Raw genomic sequence first — 27,663 nt, forward strand, 5'->3', positions numbered from 1 at the left:
CGACGCTGTGGCCCGGAACCGAACCGCTGGGGCTGAGGGGCGGGCTCGCGGCTTTTAAAATGTCTTCATGGAGTTGGTTGGATAGGTGTGAAGACTCGACGTTATTCTAGGATCCTCAGGCCTTTACAAGCCTCTCCTAGAAAATGCCCCACCATCTGGGAAGCGGCGACGGGATGCATAGGAGATAGCACAAATGCCTTGATGTGATAGGAGCCAAAACACGTCTGGACTTGCAGGTCGCTAAAGTTGCCCTTGCGCGGGAGAAACACAAGCATTCCCCAGTGTCCACAACCCCAGATACACTTTGCATTTTAATAAGAGACTAGGCACCCCAGGAAGACAGATGAGCACCTCAGCCGGTTTTCTTCCTAGGCCTGCGAAGGTGGGTCTGGGTGAAGCGGATCAGGGGAGAAAGGGAGGGGATGTTAGAAGATCTGTTCCCAGGTGAAATGTTTATCATCTGTGAAAGGAGATAACAGAGCTCACTCGCACTTCCTGCTGAACGCTGCCCACAAATAGTCGGGAGAGTTTCTTGGTAGACCGGGTGGGCCAGGATTTAGTTACCCTATCCATGTGGTTCTTTGCCATTTCTGCATCCTCTCCCAGGGTAAAGGATGTGGACTCCTTTTTCCAAGAAGTCTCCAAACCAGGGAAAGCCCAATAAGCAAGTAGGGAATTCTCATAATCTCTCTCTGTCTCCATTATATATTCTCTCTCTGAGTGTTTCACATATTCTCTGTCTCTGTCTCTCTCACACACACGCACATGCACACACAATCTTTCTTGAGACAGGCGCTCCCCCTAGCCCAAGAACTCACAATATGGTCAAAGCTGGCCCCAACTCATAGCAATCCTGCTCCAGCCCTCCCACCCCAAGTGCTGGGATTACAAGTATGAGCAACCTTGTAATATTAGCAACTATACCTAACCTTTTCTTCTTTTTTAAAAATGTATTTTTATTTTCTGTGTAGGGGTATTTTGTCTGCATGAATGTCTGTGTGCCACATGCATGCAGTGCTCTGGGAGGTTAGAAGAGGGTGTCAGATCTGTTAAAAATGCTGCAAGATCCCCGGCGGCAGTAGGCAGCGGGCTCATAGAGCAGCTAATTCCAAGCAGAGACGGCTGCCTGTTCCCAGCGGTGGCTGGTCCCAGCGAGCCGGGGGTGTGAGCAGGCGGCGGGTAGAAGGCACATGGACAGACACATCGTACAGAATAGAATTGGATATTTATTACTTAGAGGAAGTGTGGGGGGAGAAGGAGAAGAGAAGGGAGCGGGAGAGAGGGAGCACGCCAAAAGGGAACAGTGAGAATCAAGATGGCGAGAGGAGGGCGGGGGGGGGGGGGGGGGGGGGGGGGTCTCAGGGAGTGGGCGTGGCTTGTCTCTTTAAGTGACAATTAACCATAACAAGATCCCTTTGTCCCTCCTGCCTCCCATGGGGTAACAGTTTGTGAGCCACCACATGGGTAATGGGAATCCAACCCAACTTCTCTGGAAGAGCAACAAGTGCTCCTAATGGCTGAGGCTTCTCTTCAGCCTTCTTGCTTTTTCTTTCTTGACAAAGTCTTGTTACATAGCTCATCCTGCCGCCTCCCAAGTTCTGGTATTGAAGCTAAATATGTATTACCATACTCAGCTCTGGAATTTTTTTTTTAATTGCACTTATCTGTTTGCGGGGCGGGACACAGATTTACATGGAGGTAAAAGGAGAACTGGCGGGAGTCCATTTTTTCCCTCCATCGTGTGTGTCCTGAGGATCCTGCTCGCATAGTCAGGCATGGTGCAGAAGCACCTTTACCCACAGACCTATTCCTGGCTGTTCTGGAACTCGCTCTGTAGACTAGGCTGGCCTCGAACTCACAAGAGATCCGCCTACCTCTGTCCCTGAGTGCTGTGATCAAAGGTGTCAAAGGTGTACACCACCACTTAAGAGGTTTCCTCCTAAGTGAGAGGGTCCTTAACAACCTTGGAGTCAAGCACTGGTAAATGCTGTATTTTATTTATTATTATTATTTTTTGTATGTTTGTTCTTGAGACTTACATAGCCCGAGCTGGTCTTGAATTTGGTATGTAGCTGAGGAAGACCTTGAGTGCCTGATTTTTTTTCTGCCTCCCTTTCCCAAGTTTCTGGTATTTCAGGATTGTCACCATGGCCAACTAAACTACATTTTAAAAAAAAGAAGATTTTTTTTTATTTAATTATACAATTGTGTGTTTAAGTATATGTGGGTGCAAGTGCCCATGGAGGCCACCTGGAGCTGGAGTTTCAGGAGGTTGTGAGCTACTCAGCACGGGAGCTGGCAACCCAACTCAGGTCTTCTGCAAGAACAGTTTGTGCTCTCGGCTCCTGAACCCTCTCCAGCTCCAGCCGCGACTCTCGTAGGCAGCTACTTTATCTTTCTCTGCTAGGGAGGATGAACTTGCTCAGCGAGAATGCACATGACGGGACACTACTGTGAAGGAGCTGCAGAAACCCCCAAAGTCCCAGATGGTAGGCGGAGAACAGCATAAGACCTGTGGAAATATAAACCTTCACCCCACCCCACCGCTGAATGTTCTGACTGCGTAGAATATTCTAGGAGTTTTGTGGCAAGGACCAGGAGATGGTCTCCATGGTAGAGTAGCATTAGAAAGAACTTAAACATTAAGTTGAGCCTTTCATCCCAGTACTTGGAGGTAGAGGCAGAAGCAGGTGGGTCTCTGTGAATTCTAGTCCAGCCTGTTTGACATAGCAAACTCCAGGCCAGTCAGGGCTACACAGTGAGACCCCCTTTCCAGCCCTGCCTCATCGCTCCCAAAAAATTAATCAGTGAGCAGAGTTTTCCTTTAGCCTCTGTTTTTGTAGTTTTTCTTTGGTTTTGTTGAGGCAAGGCCTCCTTATTGCTCTGGCTGGCCTAGAAGTTCTATATAAAAGATCAGGCTGGCCTGGAACTCACAGAGATCCACCAGCCTCTGCCTCCCGAGTGCTGGGATTGAAGGTGAGCCAGCCCATCTCTCGAGACTCTGAGCCCTCTGCATTTCCTGCTGGAAGCATTTTTAAACCCTCATTGGACACACAGAACAGAGAAGACATTCTGGTTATTGATTGCATATGTCTGGTGGGTTTTGCGTGTAATGTCTGTAAGTCTGAGGAGAGGTGTTTGTCTGCACCCCGGCTTTGCTGGCTAGGAAGGACTGTCTCTGGCCTCTGAGTGCTTTCATTCTCAGAAGCTGGAGGAAAACAACTGACTTATCCATGATACCTGGTGCTCCTTCCCTGGGGCCTGGAGAAGGCAGAGTTTTCTTCCTGTCCAGCGCCAACACATGCTCACTGCTGCATTTTGTTGATGTGATTTTCCCCCCATTTTAGGCACTGAAAACCAAGAAAGGACTGAAAGGTAAGTGGAGACATAGAATATCCCCCTTTTCTTTTTTTGGTTTAAGGCTGGTCTGAAACACACAGAGATCCACCTGCCTCTGCCCAAGTGCTGGGATTAAAGGGTTGTGCCACCATGGCCTGGTTGAGACCCTGTTGTTTTTTTTTTGTTGTTTTGTTTTTTAACAAAAAAAAAAGTTAGTGAGGAGGCTCTGCAAGCAAAGGTATCTCATGCCAAGCCCGATAACCTGAGTCCTGTCGTGACACACATTCCTGTTCTAACTTTAAAGAAAAGCAAGGTGTGGTGGTGCACTACTTTTATCCCAGCACTCAGATGACAGAGGCAGGCTGAGCTCTGTGAGTTCAAGGCCAGCCTGGTCTACACAGTTCTAGGACAGCCAGAGCTATGTAGAGAGAGATGGTATCTCATTAAAAACTAAAAAGACTGGAGGATCAAGAAGGCTGAGTGCAGCCTTCGCTCATGAAAACCACAGGGTGGACTCTACTGTTCAACAGTTTTAAAAAAATAAATACGTGTAGTCGTAGAAAAAAAATTTCTCATTGAGCTCTGAATTCAGGGATATATGGTTGACGTTCAGGGTGGGGAAGGCAAATACAGCTGGGTAGGAGAATTAATTCAACTGTGCTTACCTAGATGTCCACACCACACCTCCATCTGAGAGTAGCCAGGGAGAGTACAGTCAGTCCAGCTCCAGGAGGTGGCAGGTGGGGGAGGGGCTCGAGGGGATCCACACTGGCCTAGGGGCTGGAGGACTGGTTGCTGGCTTGTGTGTTTTGGGTGGGTGCAGTGGGTAGAAACATTTCAGTGAGAAATTACCTTTCGGAAGGTCATTTTCAACTTCTCCCCGAGGCTTTAAGCAAGGCCCCGTGGCTTGTTGCCATTAGAGATCATCTCGTGGCCAGGGACAGTCGTTGTCAGCCCGAAGTCTGCCATCAAAGAGCTCTGGGACCCAGAAGTCTCGGGGCTTCAGGTTTCTAAGTGTCATTCTTGCCTCCTTGCTTTCAGGTTCCATTGATGATGTCCTTGGCGACCTCTTGGGAGATGACAGTAAGTGCTCCTTCCCTGGGCAGGGGAGGGCAGACTGGCAAGAGTGGGGGGCGTAAGCCTGACCACTTGAGTTCCGCCCTAGGACCCACGTCGGGGAAGGAGAGAATTTCCATCAGCAACACGGAAGGCTCCTGCTTTGGCCACACCCACCAATGTTTATTTCCCAACTTTGGTTTTTCATTTGATTTTGTTCCGGGGCTGGGCAGCCGCTGTTCTACTGAGCAGTATCCCCAGCCAGTTTATTACTTTGTATTTTGTGCCAGGGTCTCAGCGTGTTGCTCGGGCTGGCCTCGAACTCCCTGGGCTCCCAGAGAGCCACTGAATTTTCCCTTCTGCTTCCAGAGTAGTGGTGGTCACAGCCTGTGCCACCAGGCCCAGCTCTCCCATCCTTTTGGTGACAGCCATGCTGTGAATGGCTGGGCTGTATGTCCCCCCAGTGCTGTGGAGTGTCTGCACATGTGCTTAGGACAGTTTTCTATCATCTTCAAAAAGTGTCTGCTCAGAACTTTGCCCACTTGATAAGGCACCTGGCTGTAAGAGTTCTCATGTCTTCTGTTACCTTGTTCTTTTCTGAGTTTTTTGTAATGCTGGGAGGGGAACCCAGGGCCCTACAGTGCTCTTTTACTGAGCTGCTTCTCTCAGCCCCAGGTTCCTTATAGACTCTTTCTTTTAAAAATCTCTTAGGTTTATTTTTTGCTTTTTGGATTTGGAGGGCGGTGCATGCTTGTACAATTGCACACGTGTGGAGGTCAGAGGACAGCTTCTAATCTGTGGAAGCATCTTCACCTGCTGAACCATCTTGCTGGCTTTTTATTTATTTATATTTGAGATGAAGTCTCACTATATAGCCCAGGCTGGCCTCAAACTTGAGGAAATTCCCTCCCTTAGCCTTCCCTGTGCTAAGATTATAACCATGGGCCATCATGCCCAGCTGGCCCCTTACTATTTGTGTCCATGTTGCTGCACTGAGGAACAGGGCTTAGGGGATGTGCAGAGCTCACCAGGGGCATCAAGACTTCTGTTTCCAGGGAGAACCATGTATTTCCGCCTGCATTAGGATTATGGGGAAAAAAACCATCGTGCCTCTGCCTTTTCCTGTGGCACAGGTGGGTGGGTTGAACTGTCCATTTGGCATTGCTGGCAGCTGGGATTGATTTCCTACTGGGAAATGTACCCACTCCACTCATGTTTATCAGGGATGGCGTCAGGATGTGCCTGTGATGCCAGCAACCCTTCTGTGGAAGGTGCAGGAGGCAGCTAAGTGGTGGAATCACCGTCCTCTTGGTTGTGGCTTCGCTGCTTCGTGTCTGATTGGCGTGGTGTGACCTGTCTTGTTTCCCTCATTCCAGCAACACTGCTTGAGAAGCCTGTTGAGCCAGCCTCACATGCCAGAGACACAACAAGTGTATCTCAGTGGCCTGCTTCCAAGGCTAAAGCAAGGTAGACCCTGTTGACCCCTTTCCTGCACTACGCTCCATCTTGGCCAGTGCATCATTAATGTTGGAAGATTGTACTTCTCCCTTCAGCTCTGAGTATTGATGGAATCTGAAGGCCTGACTCCTAGTCCTCCATCTGTTACGGGTCATCCCAGGCCCCTCTGAGATTCAGTGTCCGTATCCTTGAAGAAAGAGGATGGTTCGGATCACACTGCCTTTCACATTTGTTCAGCCCCCGAGAATGAGAACTCTACCTTTTGCCTTCTTTCCATGTAGGTGGGGTGGGGCGCGCCTTTAGATGCCTGTGAGTTTGAGGTCGGGTCTACATGGAAGTTCCAGGCTAACCAGGGCTACATAGGGAGACCCTGTCTTAAAAGTAGAGAGAGAGAGCCGGGTGGTGGTGGCGCTCGCCTTTAATCCCATCATCATCCGGGAGGCAAAGGCAGGCAAATCTCTAAATCTCTCTGAGTTCCAGACCAGCCAGAACAGTCTCAAAAGCAACACAGAGAAACCCTGTCTCAAAAAATCAAAGCAGAGGGAGACCAAAGAAAGAAAACTATGATTTTTCTCTTGTTTTAAACAAGATTATTTGGATTTTGTTGGCTTTAATTTTCTTTTTGTTTGTTTGTTTGAAAACAGGGTCTTGCTATATAATCATGCTGGCTTGGTACTAACCATGTAGCCCATAGTGAACTAGTCTCAAACTTGGAACAATCCTTTTGCCTCGGCCTCCCAAATACTGGAATTACAGGCATGTACCACTGTGCCCAGCTTTAACTATAACTAACTTTGTCTGTTTGTGTGCATATGAAGGCCGGAGCTGGTCTTTTGGGTGTTTTCCACTGTGGTTCTCCACCTTATCTTTTGAGATAAGCTCTCTCATTGTGTCTGGCACTCACCAGTTTGCTGGACTGGTTGACTGGGAGCTCCAGGGATTCTTTTATTTGCATGTCCCTCTTCCCCCTACCCAACACAAGGGTTGCAGACATGCAAAACCTTGCCCAGTTCTTTACATGGGTGTTGGAAACACGAATGCTTAAGATGCTAACTGAGGAGGTGTTTCACTGACTGAGCCATTTGTTTGGCCCCAATATTTCCCTTTACCCCAATATTTATTTATTTATTAACAATTTATATTTAAAGAACTTCACTGCTTTGAAAAATAGAAAAACAATTTAAGTAGAAAATTTCTATACTATGTGATCTGTGGATTTTGTTTTGTTTTGTATTTTTGAGATAGGGTTTCTTTATGTAGCCTTGGCTGCCCTAAAACTCACTGTGTAGACCAGGCTGGCTTCAAAGCCACAGATATTCACCTGCTTCTGCCTCCTGAGTGCTGGGATTAAAGGCGAGCACCACCACACACAGCCATTTGTGAGATTCCTATTCTATTGCTGTCCTCCGGAGAAATCTCTCCCAAGTTCACTCTGACACTATAGCCTGCCCACAACTCTGTGAGACAAGGTCTCGTGTATTCTAAACTGGTCTAAACTTGAGTACACACCTGCGGGTGACCTGAAGTCCTAATCCTTCTCCCTCTGCCTCCAAGTGGCGGGATAGCAGGTGTATGCCATTACACCTGACTGGCCTGCTTCCCTCCCCTCCCTTCCCCTTCTCTCATTTCCTCTCCCTTCCCTTCCCTGATGCTAGGATTGACCCCAGGGCCTTGAACATGCTAAACACATGCTATAGCACTGAGTTACACCCCAGACCCAAGTCTTAACTTTTAAAAATCACCTAATGGCTTAGTCATACAGGTCGCTGATGACGTCATCTCTTTGCAGACCCCTCCTCAAAGACAGTGTTGAAGGGCTGCTGGGAGCTGATGCTGAGGTGAGCCTACTCCATTCCCCAGTCTTTAACCTTTGTGCTTGTCCCCAAAAAACTGCTCACAGAAAGATTTAGAAGTTTAGAAGTTCCTGCAAAGTTGGCTTGTTTTGTTTATTTTGAGGTGAATTTTCTCTGTGTGATCCAAGCTAGCCTGCAACTCAAGCCTTCTGCCTCAGCCCAAAACAAGATCAGGGATTACAGATGTGCAAGCTCATATATAACTTGGACTCCCCCCCCCCCCCGCCACATACACATGCTTTTTGATTTTTTGAGACAGGGTCTCACTATGTGGCTCTAATTGACCTGGAATTCACCTTGGAGAGACCAGGCTGGCCTCAGTCTGGAACTCATAGAAATCCACCTGCCTCTGCCCCAAGTGCTAGGAATAAAGGCATGTTTCACCATGCCTAGCTTTGTACCTGATTCTTTTTTGTTTGTTTGTTTTTTGAGACGAGTCTGTCTGTGTAACAACCCTGGTTGTCCTGGAACTAGCTTTTATAGACCAGGCTGGCCTCGAACTCACAGAGATCTGCCTGCCTCTGCCTCCCCTCCCCCAGTGCTGGGATTAAAGGCGTGTGCCACCACCACCACCCAGCTTGTACTTCATTCTTATTTTAAAAAATATTTATTTATTATGTATACATAATTCTGTCTGTGTGTATGCCTAAAAGCCAGAAGAGGGCACCAGACCTCATTACAGATGGTTGTGAGCCACCATGTGGTTGCTGGGAATTGAACTCAGGACCTTTGGAAGAGCAGGCAATGCTCTTAACCTCTGAGTCATCTCTCCAGCCCTTGTACTTGATTCTTAAAGTAGAGTAATGTCCCTGGGACTGCTGAATTGTAACATGAGGGCCGACTTGCTGGGGTTTCTATCCCGCCTGGTACCCCACAGCCAGCAAGTTCCAAAGAAAATCACACGGAGTCTACATTAGGTTATAAACTGATTGGCCCATTAGGTCAGGCTACTTATTAGTTCTTATGACTTATCTTAACCCATTATTCTGATCTATGTTAGCCATATGGTTTGGTACCTTTTTCAGCTGTCAGCTCACATGTTGCGTCTTCGGTGATCTGGGCAGGAATAGCGGAGGGAGCTTCCTACTTCCCAGAATATTCTTGTTCTCATCGCCCCGCCTCTACTTCCTGTCTGGTTGACCCACCTATACTTCCTGCCTGGCCAATCAGCATTTTATTAAGATACATGATTGACAGAATACAGATAATTCTCCCGCACCATTGAATGGACCCAAACAGCATCCATTTCTTCCTTACCAAAACAATGAGCTAGGTGACAGAGCGCTTCCAACTGCAGAAATGAGTATCACCTCTTCCCATGAGATAGTTCAAGCTGTCTAGTGCATGATTAGGAAGTAGTCTTCCTGAAGGCCTGTGGTGGAAATGGCTGCAGTTAGGAATAGACACTGGGAACACTTCTGGGTCTCCACAGACGGGCAGGTTTGACTTCAAAGAGCTGATCCCTGGAGGTTGGCGAGCAAGAGACCCTCTTGTTTATGCCTCATCAGTTAAGCTCTCTGCCCCTGCTGAGCAAAAGCAAGGTGATTAGAACAGGGAACCCCCAAGCCTGCTGGACCCTGACTAATGCTAGTTTCGCTGTGTCTTCACCTGTCACTTAGGTCTCCAGCGGCTCGGATGCAGACCCGCAGGTCTTCTTGCAGAACATGAAGGTAGCCAAACAGCTTCACCCCCTTCAAAGCTGGGGTAGGTGTGGGATCCCAGCAGGTCAAGCCAAGGCTTCCCAGTCCTTTAACTTCTCCTGTATAGCCCTGGGCATCTGGAGCCTGGGAAGTCTGCCACAGGCCTCTAGTAGGAACTACAAACTTTCCTAGCTGGGGCCACCTGGGGGAGTAGATCAGAGTTAAAGTTTCCTCTAAAGTCTGTTCCTTGCCTTTCCAGTGTTTGTCCCCAAATTCCCTGTCAAAAGCACTTCCCTCTCATCAGATAAAACTGGAAATAAATCTTACTGTAGAAGGAAGGAGCAGGCCGCTTCCTGCCTGGATCCCAGCTAGCTTACCCCTGAAATAATTACATAGAAGCTGTATTCATTTTAAACATTGCTTGGCCCATTAGTTTTAGCCTCTTATTGGCTAATTCTCACATCTTGATTAACTCATATTTAGTAATCTGTATAGCACCACGAGGTGGTGGCTTACCGAGAGGATTTTAGCCTGCATCTATCTTGGGCAGGAGAAGCATGGCGACTGCCTCATTTCCTTTCTTTTCAGCATTTTGTTCTGTCTACTCCACCTACCTATGTTCTGACTTATCAGGCCAAGGCAGTTTCTTTATTGACCAATGAAAGTAACACATAGACAGATAACCCTCCATCATCTGGGATCTAGTGCGCAGGTTTTAAGGTGTACGCAAGGAAGTTAGCTGCCTGCTGTTTTGGCGGCCAGTGAATACGGTTTCGCACTCAGGCTGCTAGGCTCTCGCCACGAGGGGGGAAAAGCCCCACGTTGGGCGCCAGATGAAGCTGCAGGGCAATCGGTAATGAAAAGTCCCCAGACTATCTTAATACAAAATATACACTTTTAATAAACAGAAGTAAGACTTACACCAGCTTACACCAGAATCCAAACGATCCCTCTGGACACAGGAGCCAGGCAAGAGAGCTAGCGGAAACGCACTTGCCAGGTTTATATGCAAGCTTTAGCCTAAGGGCAACACGCCCCACAAACAAAATGTGGTTGGCTGAATCCCCTGTCATCTTACTCTTAAGAGAACTGTGAAATGTGGGTAAGGACATAGGCTCACCGTGCCAAGGGGGCTTGGTCTGGGCCTCAGGCACCTCTTGTTCTGCTCTCACAGCCAGCAGCACTTTTATCTCATTCCCCTTGGTCCCCAGGTCAGGGCAGAGCTCTTGGCTGCAGACTTGTAGAGCTCTGTGTGCATTTTCTTCTTGTCTCCATTTTTCTCTCTCTGTGTTGACTTGTGTCTCTCACTACAATCTCATGAATCAGTTCCCACCCTGCCCACTCTGCCTGCCTCTGGCTCCATTTTCTTTTCTTTCTCACCAGTTTCCTCAGTTTCTTTTGTCCTCTCCCCTGGGTGCCCAAGCCTGAAGTCCTCCACCCTCCAAGCCAGTCAGCTCTGTGCTGCCGCAGAAATGCATCTGTCACCAGGGACATTTCTTTAGCCCAATTTGGGATGAGTTTGGGAACAGGAGTTGGTTCAGCCTCTGGTGAGGGTGGCAAATGTCCGCAGGGAACTGTATTGGTCACATGGCCACATTTTGAAGCACAACAAAATGAAGACGATGGATGTGGTTCTGGAGACTGCCCCCAATGACTCAGGGACTCCTACAAGGCCCCTACTTCCTAATACCACCTCCCCAAGGCCAAGGCTTTTCGTAACACTAAACTATAGCGCACCTTCCAGACATCAGGCTTCACTTCCTACTGTCCTAGGACCTGGACAGCATGGACAATGATCTCTTTGGTCAGATGAAGTCTCATCCACCCTCTGGCAAAGGAACTGCAAAGGGTTCTGGGAAAGAAGTGCCTAGCAATCCCAAGCCTGCTGGCACATTAACAGCTAATGAGAAAGGTACGTGGAAGTTAGCGCTGTGTCCTATGAGTTTTTTTTTTCCTATGAGCTTTCTGTGCTGTCTTAGTCACTGTTCTGTTGCTTTGAAGAGACACTATGGCCAAGGCAACTCTTAAAAAGAAAACATTTTGTGGGGGGGGTGGGGTTTGAGACAGGGTTTCTCTGTAGCTTTGGTGCCTGTCCTGGAACTAGCTCTTGTAAACCAGGCTGGCCTCGAACTCACAAAGATCCGCCCGCCTCTGCCTCCCAAGTGCTGGGATTAAAGGCGTGCGCCACCACCACCCGGCTAAAAGAAAACATTTAATTGGATTCTGGCTCACAATTTCAGAGGGTTGGTCCATTATCATCATGGCAGGGAGTGTGGAGGCCCACATGGTGCTGGTGAAGTAGTTAAGAGCTACATCCTGACCCAGACAGAGAAAGAGACACACTGACTGGGTCTGGTCTGGTTTGGACTTTTTTATCTTTATTTATTTATTTATTGGTTTTTTGAGATAGGGTTTCTCTGTAGCTTTGGAGCCTGTCCTGGAGCTAGCTCTTGTAGACCAGGCTGGTCTCGAACTCACAGAGATCCGCCTGCCTCTGCCTCCCGAGTGCTGGGATTAAAGCCGTACACCGCCACCACCTGGCCTCTTTTTGGTTTTTCAATACAGTGTTTTTCTGTAGTTTTGAAGACTGGCCTGGAACTCTGCTCTTGTAGACCAGGCTGGCCCCAAACTCACAGAGATCCACCTGCTTCTGCCTCCCAAGTGCTGGAATTAAAGTTGTGCACTACCACTGCCGGACTGGTTTGGACTTTTAAAACCTCAAACCGCAACCCCAGTGACAGACACACTTACTCCAACAAGGCCTCGCCTCCTCCAACAATGCCAAACCTCCTTGTAGTCTAAGCCTGCTTGTTTTTTTCCCGATTACCCAAACCCAAAATAATCACACAGAAACTGTATTATTACAATACTGCTTGGCCTATTAGCTCACACTTCTTATTGGCTAACTCTTATATCTTAAATTAACCCATTTTTAATCTGTATATTGCCATGTGGTTGTGGCCTGCCGGTAAGGTTCCGTCCAGCATCTTTCCTTCTCCCTGACTCCGCCTACTCTCTCTTCTATCTGCTTAGATTTCCCCCTTGCCCTATTCTGTACTGCAACAGGCCCAAAGCAGCTTCTTTATTTACCAGTGGTATTCACAGCATACAGAAGGGAATCCCACCTCACCTCCTAATCTTTATAATCCTTTCAAACAGTTCCACTCTCTAATTACTAAGCATTCAAATATATGAGCCTCTGGGAGTCATTCTCATTCAGACCACCACATGTGCCTAGGATGGAGAGGCCGAGGAGCCGGCTGTGTGTGCTTATGTGAGGAAAGATTCAGTTCCATGACTGCCTTCTCTCTTCTTCCTGTAGGGGACACCATTGCCACTAAGAAGCCACCTCTCCCTTCCAGCAACTTTGGGCTTCAGTACAAGAAGTTCTCCTTTGAAGGTATCAGAGTCCCGTCTCCCCCACCGCACATCCCCTTTTCTGGACCGCTGCTGCTGAAGGCCAAGTCTCTGTGTGTCAGAGGAACAGAGAGCTGGTCATGATTAGGAACTAACTGCTTTAGCAGCCAGGATGTTTGAGGAACTTACTCGCAAAGACTGTGAAGCCAGGCTTCAAAGTGAAGGAAAAGGTCCCTTTTTCTTTATGAATGGATTTATGTCTTCGGGACATTTCTATTCAACTCACTATGCCTTGCTCAAGCCCCTCTGCGCCTACCTGCCCCATAGACCCCACTCTGTGGATGCCGAAGAGCCTGTTTACCCTCGGCTCTGGTTTGGTTTACCTAAGCAAAGGGCAGCAGTCTGACCTTTGTCTTTGTTTCTGGCCATGAGACTTTGAAGACCCCTTGGCGGGACTTCTCTCTGATGAGGAGGAAGAAACTGCCAAGAAGCCACCCATAATGGAGAGTAAGCCTGCTTCCAAGAGCCCCAGCATGGCTGCAAGCCAAGGTAGGAGAGGCCTACTTATGGTCCCAGGATGGGCAGAGTCATGGCAGCGTTCTAATACAGAGCCCAGACCTCTGGAGCAGGGCAGGCTCCAGGACTAGGGAGGTGAATGTGTGAGCTGGGGTGGGGTTAGAGTCAGGGTCCCTGAATAAACCAGGCAAGTGCAAATGGTTGTCGCCCACCCCACCCCCTTCAGTCACTAAGCATTGGGCCCTGGTTTTCTTTCTTAGGTCCTTCTGTTCCTCTAACTCCTGGGGATACTCCTATCCGGAAAAAAGAATTGCTGTTTGACGAAGGGGACGACATCATGACCACCCTGGGTTTTGAAGACAGCCCTAAAGCAGAGAGGAAGAAGACCGGAGACCAGTAAGAATCCTTATGAAGTAGGGAGTCCTCGGCCAGGGAAAAGCTCAAAGGTTGCAGCAACATGGGAGCCCCATGTCATGGCACAGTCCTTCCCTACCTGTCCACAGGGAAGGGCCCCTTCCTGCTCGCTCGAAGCTGGATGAACTCCTGGGACAAGGCACAGCTGCCAAGCTCCTTGCTCATCCAGGAGCTGGGGAGCACAGAGAGTTCAAGCTAGACAAGAAGTATCAGAAGCCAGAGGGTGAGGACGCCTGGAGGAGTGGGGAGGAGTCTGTACTGGCTGCAAGGTTGCTGTTCTCTCTCTGTCTCCCCCACATTCCTTGTTTTTTTTTTGGGGGGGAGGGTTGTTGGTTTGTTTTTTGAGATAGGGTTTCTCTATATAGCTCTTGGCTATCCTGGAACTCACTGTGTAGACCAGGGTGGCCATGAACTCACAGGAATCTGCTTGCTTCTGCCTTGTCAAGTGTTGAGATTAAAGGTGTGTGCTACTGTACTCAGTTTTTCCCTCTCTTTTGAGATAGTGTATTACTCTAGACTAGCTTCAAATTCATGATAATCCTCCACCAGCCTCCCAAGTGCTCCCAAGGTGGGAGCCACTGTATTCAGTTCAAACCACATCTTTACCACAGGCTGTAACAAAAGCTTCCCTTCAGAACACACATTCTGAACTCTCTGTCCTAGAGACAGCTGTGTCATGAGATAGCTTACCCGTAGGTGGTCTAACACTGTTGCTTTCTATAGCTGCTGTTTGATTGGCCTCCACTCATTCAGCTGGCTTCCCTCGGTCTGGAGATGTCACCCAGTGGTAGAGCATTTGCCAGATCCTATAAAAAGTTTGGCTTTCCTTGTTCTAGATCATGTTCATGCCCTTTAATTTACAGACAAAGAAGACAGCTGGGACGATGAGATCCTCACCTTTGGGGCTTACCAGCCCACTGTAGCCTCCTCCGAGGGCAGGCAGTCTCGCCGACAGTCGGTCAGGTAAGTGGAGACTCAGGGAGGTCAGCCTCGGGCACAGGCCTGTCCCTGTAGCCTTCCTCATCCCACCTGACAAACATGAGTCTGCAGGTGCCAAAGGGAGAGGGAAGCTAGGAACTCCCAACAGTGCGGGTGCTGATTGGACTGGCTGCCCTAAGCCCTGAGCTCCTCAGAAGGGAAGGAGCAGGTGGGCTTGCTTCTGCTGACTCCCTGAGTGTCGTGAAAGGCTGTTATGTCACAGCCCAAGGACTAGCACAGCCACCACACTGAATCAGCAGTGGGGCTCCTCCGCGCCTTCCAGGAACCCTGCCATTGGCTGTGTCCTCATAGCACACACTCCTCATCTGCAGCAGAAATAGACCAGCAATGAACTTCTGGAATTTGCAATCTTTCTCCAAGTATATGTTTTTGTTTTAAAAGGATTTATTTTATTTATTTATTTTTTTTTAAAGATTTATTTATTATGTATACAACGTTCTGCCTCCATGTATACCCATACACTAGAAGAGGGCACCAGATCTCATTACAGATGGTTGTGAGCCATCATGTGGTTGCTGGGAATTGAACTCATGACCTCTGGAAGAGCAGTTAGTGCTCTTAACCACTGAGCCATCTCTCCAGCCCTAAAAGGATTTATTTTTTATTTTTTGTGTATTTGAATGTTTTGTCTGCATATATGTCTGTGGACTATGCATGTTCCTGGTGCTTCAGGAGGTCATAGGAGGATGTCAGATCCCCTGGAGCTCAGGTCCTCATGCTTATATGACAACTGACCTGTCTCTCTAGCCCTTTTTGTTGTTGTTGAGACAGACTGACCTCTAACTCCCTGTGTAGTCAAGGATGACATTGACTTTATCCTCCTGCCTCCATTGGGCAGAATGCTGGAATAGCAGGTGTACGCCTCCATCCTGGTCGGTACTACGGATGCAGTACTGTGGATGAGCTTAGTCTATGCTAGACATGTTGTCTACCAGCCGAGCCTTATCTCCAGCTGCTGTGGATGTTCACTGTTGTTCACACTGTTCTGATACAGGTCTTTGTAGCACAGGCTAGCTTTAGCTTTGCACTTACAGCAGTCCTGCCACGGCCTCCTGAGTGCTGGGAATCCGGGTGTGAACCACTAAGCCCAGTTTGCTTTAGGCCAGATATGCGCCCCTTCAACAGCCAAGAGTAAGGCTCAGAGGGGGCTAATGGGATAATGGGGTGGACTTCTCCCCTGTCAACACTCTCTTCTCTATTTTGAAGCAGGTTCTTGGGAGAAGGTGGCTCAGACCTTAAGGGAGAACCTAGCTTCAAACAGAGCCCTCCTCCAGCTTCCAGCCCCATCCACCCCAGGAGAGGAGGAGCTGACTGGTTAGGCCTTAAGGATGATGACCTGGCCCTGCCGGATCCCTCTCCTGTTCAAAAGACTCAACAAGAAGACTCAGCCATTTTGACACCCTCTCTACACCCCACTACAAACCCGCACTCAGCCCCAGAGCCATGCTCTGTGCCAGCTGGACTGCCCTCAGCCACAAAGCCAGCAACCAAGGGTGCGAGGCCCTCTACCAAAGCCAGCCAGGCCTCACTGAAAACCTCTGAAGAGAAGGACGACGACTGGCTGAGCCATGTCATTTCTCAGAAGAAATCCCACGGCCTAGCCAGAGAGGAACGTGCTGCGCCCTCTAAGGGCCTGAACTCATTGGCATCATCGGGTCAGACCCCTTCTAACAGGTATGGGCATGGGCTCCCATGGTTGGTGGAAAGGATTTGGCAAGGTCTGAGGAGCTAGCTTTACCCACCTTACCTGTCATCCTCTGTTAGAGATACTGTTGTGGGCACTGTTGCCAGTTCAGCTTTGCTGCCCAATGTGGACAGAGAGGCCAGGTGCTGGTGACACCCATGCCCTGACTGCTGTGGGGACAGGTACTGACTGGATTGGGCAAGGCAAAACAGAGGATGTTTTGAGGTAGCAGGATTCACTGTCTGTTTCGTCTGAGCTGAAGCCTTGTCCACAGTACCAATCAAACTGACAAAGAAACCCACCCTGCCAAATGCAGGTGTTTCTGTCAGCTCGTTAAAAGTGGCTAATGCATGTATGAGTTGATCTTCCTGTATCCTCTTGAAAGCGTTTGAGTAAATGTGGAAGCTGAGAGACAGCTCCTGAGAACGATAGAATGGCTGTCCAGTGAGGCTGGGTAGTGAGTGACCCCTATAGGCAGGAAGGGAAAGGGGCTGACAAGGCCAAGTCCAGAGGAAACAGTGGCAAGCCTTGCAACCAGAACCAAGCGGGGGAGATTGTGTGACTTTGTGAGATACTTGGGACACCACCACTGTGTCCTAGACGTCCTAGAGCTGGTGTGTTGGGGGAGAGCAGTTTTGACATTGACTGGAGATTGAAGAGAAAGCCGTTGACCTGAGAGCCAAGAAAAAAGAGGAGCTAATAGAAGAGAATGATCCAAGGGTAGCTGTAGGGAGGGGCGATTGAGCCGCACTGGAATCCAAGACTGAACAAAGAAATGAAGGACGGCAGGCTGGAGCTTGAACTCGGCTCCAGCGTGTGTGCCGTGCTCCTGGGTGCTGTGTCACTGATCATTGGATGGCGAGGTGGGCAGCAGGCCGCAAACTCCAGGAGCCCAGCCTAGAACACGTTCCTAGAGGCAGGAGAAGATTGCAGTAAGCTTCATGCTAAGGGGCATGTCTGGGGCTGTCTTCCTGTCTTCCATGAGCCTTCACCTTTAATATGGACTTTCCTCAGCCAGCCTGTTGCTAGCACTCCAGCCCTTGAGCAGGCCGCTGCTGGAGAAGCCTCGGGAGCAGCTACACAAGGGATTGCAGCTGTCAAGCCTGGCATCACAGGGTATGTCCAGAGACAGGGCCCGGAGGGTGTGAGAGTAGCGGGGCCAGCCCAGGCCTCCTTTCCTGGATAGACAGATGGCTGTGCTGGGACCCAAGGTGGCTTGCTGACTCTGTCGTGTTCAGCATCTATGCCTAGATGACAGAGATGTCTGAGGGCACATATCACCTCCTTTACCAAACTACCAGTGCAGGTGGATCCTTCAGTCCAGTAGAGTACTCGTCCCAAGACCTTTTCACCCAGTATTTGAATCCAGTGTTTTTCTTTGCTTCCCCTTCTCTGCCTCTGTCTGACACAGAAGCCATTCAATGTGCCCTCATCTTTATGTCCCCAGATCCGCCATGAGTTGGAGCCCAGCCACTACTGTCCTCCCTATAGGTGACCTCAAAACGGGAATGGCCTCTGCCTCTGGGGACTTCTCTAGCAGAGGTTTGTTTCCTTCTTTGGAGTTTAGCCGTGGGTGAGGAAGAGGTACTCTGAGATCCTTTGGGGACTCTGGAAGATGGGTGACAGGGACTCTTCCCAGAGCCCCTGGATCCGCAGTCCTCTGAACCTTCTTCTCTTTTCTCTGTTGTCAAATTTTCAGAGCCTGCAGTTTATGTTCCACATTCTCAGGACCGCATGGGGCTCTCTGTGCCTGTCCAGGTAGGGAAGGTGGACAAACAGGTATAGGTCTTGGGCCCAGAGAACAATTCTTCCCTGCTCCGGGAGCTGGACTTTGAAATTCTACTAGAATATATCCGATATATCCAGTGGGCCATTGCCCACTCACTCTGATGTCCCTCATTAGCCCTTCCTGGACTTTTAGCCTTTCTACTCCCGAGTGGATTCGGCTGTAACTGCCAGCATCAGTAGGGAACTGGAGGAACTGCAGGAGCAGCTTGGAATGTTCCCCTGAGAAGGCATTAGTACAGACTTGGCGTTGTACTCAGTTGTACTCAAGAGGCTGAGACAGGAAGAGTACCACATTTTAAGGTTGGCATAAAACTACATAGTGAGTTCTGACCCAGCCTGGATTCAAGAGGGGTGGAGGTTGCTCTCTAGAGGAAGCTTGCCTGGCATGTGCAATACCCAGGGTTCAGTCCCCAGTACTGAAGAAAAAAAAAAGAGAGAGAGAGAAAAGAATGTAGTCTTAGTTACTGTTACATTCTGATCCTTAGGCAGCAGAACCAGAGAAAGATGCTGGGCCTGGCATGGGCTTCAAAAACCACCTCCAGTGACCTATCCGCTTCAACAAGGCCATACCTGAATCCTTCCCAAACAGTTCCACTGACCAGGGACCAAGCATTCAAACATGAGCCTGTGGGGGACAATATCATTCAGAGCACCACCATGTTCCATCTCACCCAAACACCTAGACTAGAAGACTGAGGTAGAAAATCAAGTTTGAGGTCAGGCCTGGGCTGTAGTTCCAGGCAGGCCAGCCCCTGACTACAGAAAAAGTACAAACAGGTGTCCTGTTGTTGCGCTGGAAAACATCCCCATCTGTGTATCTTCCCACTGCATCACTGGGCCTGGGAGGCAGGACAGCCAGGAGTGAGTCCCTGAAGGGAGCTGACAGCAACCAACTGTCACCTAGGCCTATTGGCCTGACCTAAAGGGCCAGGTCAGAAGCTTCTGTCATAACTGAGTCATTTGTTTCTCTCAGGCTAGAGATGGCTCCTCACTGAGGAGGATGTCCTTGGGAGGGAGGGTGGGTGCTCTGTTTCCTGACCAGAACTCTGATGACTGCTTCCTTGCAAGGCCAAGGCCTAGAATTCACCAAGATCCTGTCCTGCTGGAACTCTCTGGTCTCTAGCTACCTTAAAGGATGGCCAAGAGGTCCAGTTGTAGAGGCAGAGGAGCTCAGCAAGAGGCCTGTCAGCTTCTGGTTGGAACAGCTCTCCTTCTCTCCCATAGCCCCTGCTCCCAGAATCTGTGATGCAAAGTCTGCTACCAGGCTCAGGATACCAGAAGCAACTCCTGACTACCCAAGGGCAGCTCCCAAGCAGCACTACCCAGCTTCAGGTTGAGCTGCTGCAGAGCCAGACCAAGCTGGCTGAGCTGGAGGCCCAGGTGAGACTGCAGGGTGGTGAGGGCCGCTGTCCTGGGAAGCAGTTGGAGGCATCACCAGGAGGGAGGAGGGGCTGAATGCACAAAATGTGGAATTGGCTGCTTGAAGGACCCTACTGCCCTCACTTTGCCCATGCCCAGGTGCGGAAGTTGGAGCTGGAGCGGACCCAGCACAGCATGCTGCTGGAGAGTTTGCAGCAGCGGCACCAGGCCGACCTGGAGCTCATTGAAGATGCGCACAGGTATCCGCTGTCTCCAGTCTTGGGGGCTGCCCGAGGTCATGTTCAGATCTCCCTGGGCCCCAGGATCATGTCAGTGTGCTCCGTGAGACCCTCTAGGTGGGTGTTCTGTTGACAGAAGCCGCGTCAAGGTACTAGAAGCATCCTACCAGCAGCGGGAGGAGCAGCTCCGCAGAGAGAAGGAGGCGCTGTCAAGTCAGCATGCATCATACTGCCGGGAAGCTGAGCAGGCCAGGGCTGAGCTCATAGCCCAGCACCAGCGGCAGTTGGCCCTGGCTGCACAGGAGAAGGACCAGGAGGTGGCACGACTTCGGGAGCTGCAGCAGTAAGGAGACTGGGGAGTGGCCTTGCAGGATTGGCTGGCTGACAGCAGTGCCCAGGAGACCACAGTATGGCTCCTCAGCCTGTGCATAAGCTTGCCCTTCCCTTCAGCCCATTGAGATGAAGGCTCAAGGCTGAGCACACCAATCCATTGCCTCTCATGGGTAGGGTTCCACCCCTTCCGCTGGAATGGGAGGGTCTGAAAAGTCATGCAGTGAGCCTCTCTGGATGGGAATGGAACTAAGAAAAGACTCTGGAGGGCAGAGCAGCCCATGGGCAAGCACAGAGGTCTAGGCACATAGCTTCCTCCTGCGCTATGAAAAGTATCCTTTGCTGAGCAACAGGGTGGATGTGCACGTGGCATGGAAGCCATGAGAGATGAGACACAAAAGCCGGGAAACTGAGGCACCGAGGCTCTGCCTGAAGGAGGAAGAGGAGGAGATGGTGCTCAGAGGCATGTTTCTTTCATGTTCTCTGGTGTCATCTGTCTGTGGCCCTGCTCACAGTGACCCTTGGCCTTCCTTGCCTCTGCTGCCATCCCCTCAGGGCATCCATCCTGGAGATGCGCAAGGACCATGAGCACCAACTACAGAGGTTAAAGATGCTGAAGGACCAAGAGATCGATGCTGTCACCAGTGCCACCTCCCATACTCGGTATGTGTGCTACCTGGTGCTGCTTGCCCAAGCGATTGGTTGGGCCTGGTGTCCTGGGCGTGCCCAGGATGAGATGCCCTGATAATCCTTCAGGTCCCTGAATGGCATCATTGAGCAGATGGAGAAATTTTCCAGCAGCTTGAATGTGCTGTCCTCCCGTGTGGAGGCCTCACACCTCACTACTTCACAGGAACGGGAGTTGGGGATCCGGCAGCAAGATGAGCAGTTGCGAGGTAGCCCCTCTCTGTAACTTGAGACCCCCATGTTAGGAAGGATGGCAGTCAGTGAACACCCTGTGTATTGCCCCCAGCTCTGCAGGAGCGGCTGGGCTGGCAGCAGCGAGACATGGAGGAAGAGCGCAGCCGACTGCAGGAGGTCATTGGGAAGATGGAGGTGCGCCTGAGTGAGCAGAGCCGGCTCCTGGAACAGGTGAGCCTGTCCTGGTGTACAGGAAGTCTTCAGTCCAGGGCCACCTGTGATGGGCTCAGCCACTCTGATTTGGCACTAGCCAATAGGTCAAACCCACGCTCAGCTATTCTCTCCTCCGCTCAAGCAGGCAGTGGCCAAGGCTGGTTCTTCCTGTCTCTTCCTCTTCTGTGTTCAGCCCTACGCTGGGTCCCCAACACCTGCTCGCCAAGCCACCCTGTGGAGTTCTCCATCATCACTGTACTTCTTTCTTCCTCCTGTCACTCAGATCTGTCACATCACCCCTGTGACTTTGGGATGGATACTCTTGACCAAATGTCATTTAACCCCCTTATGTGACAACCCTACATGTCATTCATAGATGAAAGTGAGCTTCGGTCTTGTTTTGTTTCATTTTTAATGTGTGTGGTGTTTTGCCTTTGGAGGCCAGAAGAGAATATCATATCCTCTGGAACTGGAGTTACAGATGGTTGTGAGCCGTTCTGGGGTTCTGGGAACTGACCAGTCCCCTGGAAGAGCAGTCAGTGCTCTTAACTGCTGAGCCATGGGTCTAGTCCCTACACTTTAGTCTTTAAGGAAGACTAAACTTGCTGAGCTTCTCCCCTCACGCTTACAGAAACAGTGGGTTCCCAACATGTGTGACTGATAGGTAATGGGTCAGATCTGGCGGTTCAGGGCAGGGCACTCCTGAACCTTCCCTGTGGTGCAGTCTGACCTGAGTACTGGAGCCTACTAACTCAGAACTGCAGGATCTGGACCTGGGTAGTACCTCCCAAGCACCTGTCACTTCTTATTTCTTTGGAAATGAGAGGTTTATGAGTAGCCTGGGAGAAGCCAGATTTGCCCAACTCTTTTGAAACAGTCTGGCCTGCTCCTAGAGTGGGGAGCCAACCCTCAGCTCTGTCCTGGGCCTTGCAGGAACGCTGGCGGGTGGCTGCTGAGAAGTCCAAGGCAGAGTCTGCACAGCGCAGCCTGGAGGAGCAGAGGAAGGTCATGGTCCAGCAACTCTCCATGGAGAGGGAGGAGCTGGAGAGAGCCAAGGTGAGTCCAGCTCCACCCTCAGCTGCTGACCCCACCATTTCTGCCTGAGGACACTCACACTCCGCTCCTGCCCCTACACAGAGTGCCTTGCTAGAGGAGCAGAAGTCAGTCATGAACAAGTGTGGGGAGGAGCGCCGGCGCCTGGCGGCAGAGTGGGCTGAGTATTTCACACAGCAGAAGCTGAGTAAGGAACGGGCCGAGCGCGAGGCTGAGAGGGCGCTGCAGGCAGACTCCCAGCGGGAGGGCACCATCATCAGCCTGACCAAGGTAGGGCTCAGAGCCTCAGTGGCCCTGACCTCCCAGCTGTGTGCAGACGATCCCAGGCCTAGGAAACAAGAGCACACAGCTAGACTTAGCAAGAAATTGGAAGAACAGTCAGCACCTCGGGTAACTTCCTTTTCTAAAGCACTGTGCATATTTGTCTTACTTACTAGTTGGTTCCTCTGACTCGGATATGTAAGTGAGGAAAGTGATATTCGAGATACTGGACATACTGAATTTACATGACTTGTGTGGGAGCCCCAAGCTGGGCTTCAGGCTTCTCTGATCCATGTCCAGGAAGCCCCTTGCTCTACTGTCCACTGCCAGAGGCGAGGGGAAGAGGTCTCCAAGGGCTGTCCAGAGCCTGGTGTAGCTCTAGATGGGGGACCTCAGCATTGATTCCACCTTCTCAGGAGCAGGCAGAGCTGACAGTCAGGGCCTGTGAGCTCCGAGCCAAGGAGGAAAAGCTGGCTGCTGAAAGAGAAGCTTTGGATAGAGAGCGCCAGGAGCTTCGGCTGGAGAAGGACAGGTTACATAAGGCCAGCCTGCGCCTCCAGGCCCGCGCACAGGAGCTGGAACACATGAGCAAGGTGTGTCTTGGAAGGGCTGTAGGATGAGCCGCCATGTGATTCTTGCTAGCCCTGACCCATGGTCTCCCTGCAGGTGGCCTCCAAGAAGTATGAGGAAGGTGAGCAGGCCCTGCAGGAGGCCCAGCAGATACAGTCTGAGCAGCAGGGCCGGCTGCAGGCAGTTCAGCGGCAGCAGGAATGGCTGCGGCAACAGGAGCAGCGTATACACCAGGCAAGGTTCCAGTCCCCACTCTCCTGTCCCTCAGGCCCACCTGCTTGTCCTTCTCATTGAGTCCATCTCTTTGGGGTGGGGCGCAGGAGCATCTGAGCCTGGCTCAGCAGAGGCTGCAGCTGGACCGTGTGCGGCAGGATGTGCCCTCCAGCCTTCCAGGGCTGCGCTCCACAGTTCAGGGCCCAGCGGTGGCCAGCCTGGGTGGTAAGTGACCGTAGGAAGACGGGACACAGCCGGGAGTAGTGGTGGCAGGACCTCCAGCTGCTCAAGTTAGGGGCTGCTTGAAGCCATCTATTTGAAGATAGGGTCTTGCTTTGTAGCTCAAGCTGAGTTCAAACTCAGATCTTCCTGCCTCAGCTTCCTGAATGTTAGATTATAGGTATGTCTACTGCTGAGCTGTTGAGTATATCTCTAGCCCCACCCCCTTATATTGTTTTCTTTTTGTTTATTTTTATTTTATTTTGTTTTTCAAGACAGGGTTTCTTTGTGTACCCTTGGCTGTCCTGGAACTCACTTGGTAAACTAGGCTGGCCTCGAACTCACAGAGATCCTCCTGCCTCTGCCTCCCTAGTGCTGGGATAAAGGTCTGTGCCACCAGCTTTGTTTTCCTTTTTGAGGGGAATTTTGTTGTTTTTGGTTTTATTTCGAGACAGGGTCTTACTATGTAGCCCTGACTCACCTGGAACTCACTATGTAGACAAGGCTGGCCTTGAAGTCACAGTCAGAAATTCTCCTGCCTGTGTTTCTTAGTCCTGGGATTAATGAACCACCACACTTTTTTGTTGTTTGTTTTTTGTTGTTTTGTTATTTGTTTGTTTTTGTTTCTGTGAAGTCTGACCTTATAGACCAGGCAGGTCTTGAACTCAGGGTATTCCTCCTTCCTCTGCTACCCCTTGTTGGGATTGCTCTGCCACCGCAGGCTCCAAGTCTTTCTTCCTTGTTCTTTTGTATGTGAGTCTGTGCACCCGTGCATCTTTAGAGCCCACAAGAGGTTACCAGGTGTCTGCTCCAGCACAGTGTGCCTTGTCCTTTTTAAAGAATGTTGTGTGGGATGTTCTGTACTGGGGGAAGGCATCAGATCCCTGGAACTGGAGTTACAAATTGGGAGCTGCCATGTGGGTGCTAGGATTGGAATCTGGATTTTCCAGAGTCCCAGGGATGGGGCCAGGCTCTTCCTGTGTAGGCAGTGTGGGTATGAGTCTTGCAGAAAAAACCAGGCCTCTCAGTTTCTTCTCTGACATTGGCTCCTGCCTTTCTCGTCAGCCATCCAGGCCCCTGCTCCAACCATTCCTCAGTGTGGCCAGACACCTGCTGCCTCGGTGCCCACACACCTTCTTGCCAAGCTGCTGCTGCTGAAGCGCACAGCAGAGCAGGTGAGTGCTGCTGGGCTCGGGGTCTCACACTCACACACACACACATGCACAGCAGAGCAGGTGAGTGCTGCTGGGCTCGGGGTCTCACTCACACACACACACACACAGACACACACACATGCACAGCAGAGCAGGTGAGTGCTGCTGGGCTCGGGGTCTCACACTCACACACACACACACAGACACACACACACATGCACAGCAGAGCAGGTGAGTGCTGCTGGGCTCGGGGTCTCACACTCACACACACACACACACACACACACACACACACATGCACAGCAGAGCAGGTGAGTGCTGCTGGGCTCGGGGTCTCTCTCTCTCTCACAGACACAGACATACACACAAACAGACACACACACACACACACAGAGCCGCTGGGCTCAGGGTCTCACACTCACATTTATAATGAATTGTCCCTCCAAGGCCCTAAGGAGAGATGGCCCCTGCTCATAAAGGGGAAGAATAGATCGAAGAGTAGACTGCCAGGACTGGGGATATGTTAAATGGTAGAATACTTGTCTAACTTGTACAGTGCTCTGGTTCAATCCCCCATAATATCCCTGTTAAAATTGGTTTTGAGCCAGGTGATGGTGGCACACATCTTTAATACAGCACTTGGGAGGCAGGTGGATCTCTGTGAGTTTGAGGCCAGCCTTGTCTACAGAGCGAGTTCCAGGACAGTCAGGTTACATAGAGAAAAACCCTGTCTGAAAAAATCAGAGGAAAAAAAAAATACAGAGCCTGCAACTTTCACCCCAGCACGTGGGAGGCAGAGACAGGTAGATATCTGAGTTCAAGGCCAGCTTGATCTACATAGGAAGTTCTAGACCAGCCAGAGCTACACAATGAAAATCTGCCAGGAGGGAAAAAAAAAAAAGACAAGAGATGGCAAGCTGCCTACATAGCTTCTAAGACCTGTTCTAGGCACAAGAGGTCAGCAATACCCTCTTAACCTGCAAATAACCTATGACATCAGTGGCCATAGCGGCCACTCAAGGCACAGGTCCCACATGGTGTGCTCAGGCTGAAGACTGCACGTGTGTCATGAACTTGCCTTCCTCACAGCCCAGCAGAGCCATAGCTTTAGCCTTTTCCTTCCTGTTTGTTTTTTGTTTGCTTGTTTTGTTGAGATGGGTCTCTCTCTGTAGCCCACGCTGGCCTTGGATTTGCATGCAGTCCTCCTTCCGGTGCTGGAACTACAGACGTGAGCCAGCACGCCCAGCTATGGGACAGTCTTATCAGTTTGTAGATGAAGACACTGGCCTAGAGACATGAGGTCATTGCTGATACATTCCAAGACTCTCAAGTCCTTGCCAGGACTGACATCATGGCCTGTCTCATTCCATGCCTGAGCTCCCACATACCCCCACTACTTCCCAGTGCAGGGAGTTCCTCAGCACAGGGAGTTCCTCAGTGTAGGCTAGCTCTGCCAGGATCAGGAGTACCTTGTCCGTGCATGGAAGCCTGAGAGCTCATCTGAATCTGCCTGCCTCACAGGACCACGACTTCTTGGAGAATGAACAATTCTTCCTGGAAACTCTGAAGAAGGCGCCCTACAACATGGCATACCATTCTGCCTGATGATAGCCAGTGCCTCCTCAGCCAGCCTCCAACCAGAGCTTGCCCCCACTGCTGACCAGCCCCCCCTCCCCGGAAGAGGCTCCTAGCAAGGTGATGCACTACCCAGAGTCTGATTACAGCTTTCTTTGTGGACAGAGTATCTGTGTGTTCTTCCCAGGCTCTATGACCAGCAGCTAAGAGGCAGCAGGTGCCTCCCCACAGCGAGCAGTGACATCAAGGCCATCTTACCACCAATCACCCACTCTTGTCCCATAGTAAAGCCCCAGCTCATCACCCCCTTCTACAGGGCATCCACCAGAGATTCTCATGCCTGGGCTTATCTCAGGGCAGTAGAGTGGGACACCATGAACAGCCTTCTACTTTTCCCTGAGAGGTCCCCTCCCACTTGGGAATACGGAGAAGGGCCTCTGAGCCCCGTCCCATTCCCCTTACTCCCCCATAACCAGCTAGTTCATCCTGAACGCTAGCTCCTTCCTCCCATCCAAGTCTCTACCAGAGGTGGGGATGGGGAGCTGCAGACCCGAGGGTATACAGAGAAGCAGAGGAGGGAGGAAGATTTCGGGAACTGGAGCCTCTGCCTGGAAATAAGGTAGCCCTGGGGCCTGTGAGGGACCACACAACTGAGCCGCTGCTGCTCCTCCAGTCTCTGGTATGCTAAGACCCTCTAGCAGGGTATCAGGAGTTGGCAGGGGAGGGGAAATGATCCAGCAGACCAGGACAGAAGAACTCAGAAAGAAACCACAATTGTTAATACAGCAGCTTGCATTCAGAAGTACTCCTCGCTTTCCACCTGAGCAGGTGTGTCCACGGGAGCAGGGGCAGAGGAGGGACACGTGAAGCTGTGTCCACGGGAGCAGGGGCAGAGGAGGAAGGTGCAAGAGGGTTAGCCAGAGTCTGCCTGTACTCTCCAGAGCTATTTTCAAAGGAACCTAATTCTCTTGGACCCATTAAACTGCTCTATTCTTTGTGATTCTGTTTTGTTTTCGTATTGCTGGGGACTAAACCTGGTACACATAGTGGGTAAATAAATGTTTTTCCCCTTAGTTGCCCTTGAAGCCCATCCATATGTTCCTGTTTTCTGGATCCTTAGAGCTTGCTAGGGCTCACTGGAATGTGTCCTTAGTTACTAGAATGTTTGCCCTGGCCAGTTGTGGCTCAAATGTGTAATTTCTGCACTCAAGTCACTGAAGAAGTGGGATTGCCTTAAATTTGAGATTAAACTGAGCTACAAACATCCCAAGCCAGGTCAGCTGGACTACAGAGTAAGTGCTGGCACACACCTTTAATCCGAGAACTCAGGAGGCAGAGGCAGGTGTTTGAGGCCAGCCTGATCTACAGAGCAAGTTCTAGAACAGCCAGGGCTGTGTTTAGAAACCCTTTCTCAGAAAAAAGGAGAATGAAATACAGTGGTTGCTTTATGCTGCTGTTATTTTGAAAAACAGTCCACAGAACAGGCAGGTAGTCCTGCAGATCTCTGACCTA

General features: G+C 50.5%; 1 protein-coding gene across 1 annotated transcript; it reads left to right on the forward strand.

Annotated features, from left to right (window-relative positions):
• The first annotated feature begins 2,411 nt into the window (after positions 1–2,411).
• On the forward strand, positions 2,412–27,151 carry Fbf1 (Fas binding factor 1). The gene is given in 30 exon segments (XM_087909757.1): positions 2,412–2,458; positions 2,460–2,489; positions 3,348–3,375; positions 4,381–4,422; positions 5,772–5,862; positions 7,643–7,691; positions 9,326–9,376; positions 11,120–11,258; positions 12,669–12,746; positions 13,136–13,252; positions 13,480–13,615; positions 13,723–13,856; positions 14,497–14,596; positions 15,842–16,306; positions 17,331–17,432; positions 17,764–17,858; positions 18,016–18,074; positions 19,329–19,484; positions 19,623–19,723; positions 19,839–20,045; positions 20,588–20,695; positions 20,789–20,928; positions 21,006–21,124; positions 22,040–22,162; positions 22,244–22,429; positions 22,837–23,013; positions 23,087–23,224; positions 23,311–23,428; positions 24,488–24,597; positions 26,098–27,151. Coding segments are annotated over 30 exon segments (3,510 nt in total). The 5' UTR covers positions 2,412–2,431; the 3' UTR covers positions 26,182–27,151.
• The last annotated feature ends 512 nt before the right edge of the window (positions 27,152–27,663 follow it).

This window comes from Myodes glareolus, chromosome 9 (assembly GCF_982192425.1).
Source record: "Myodes glareolus chromosome 9, mMyoGla1.1, whole genome shotgun sequence".
Lineage (NCBI taxonomy): Eukaryota > Metazoa > Chordata > Mammalia > Rodentia > Cricetidae > Myodes > Myodes glareolus.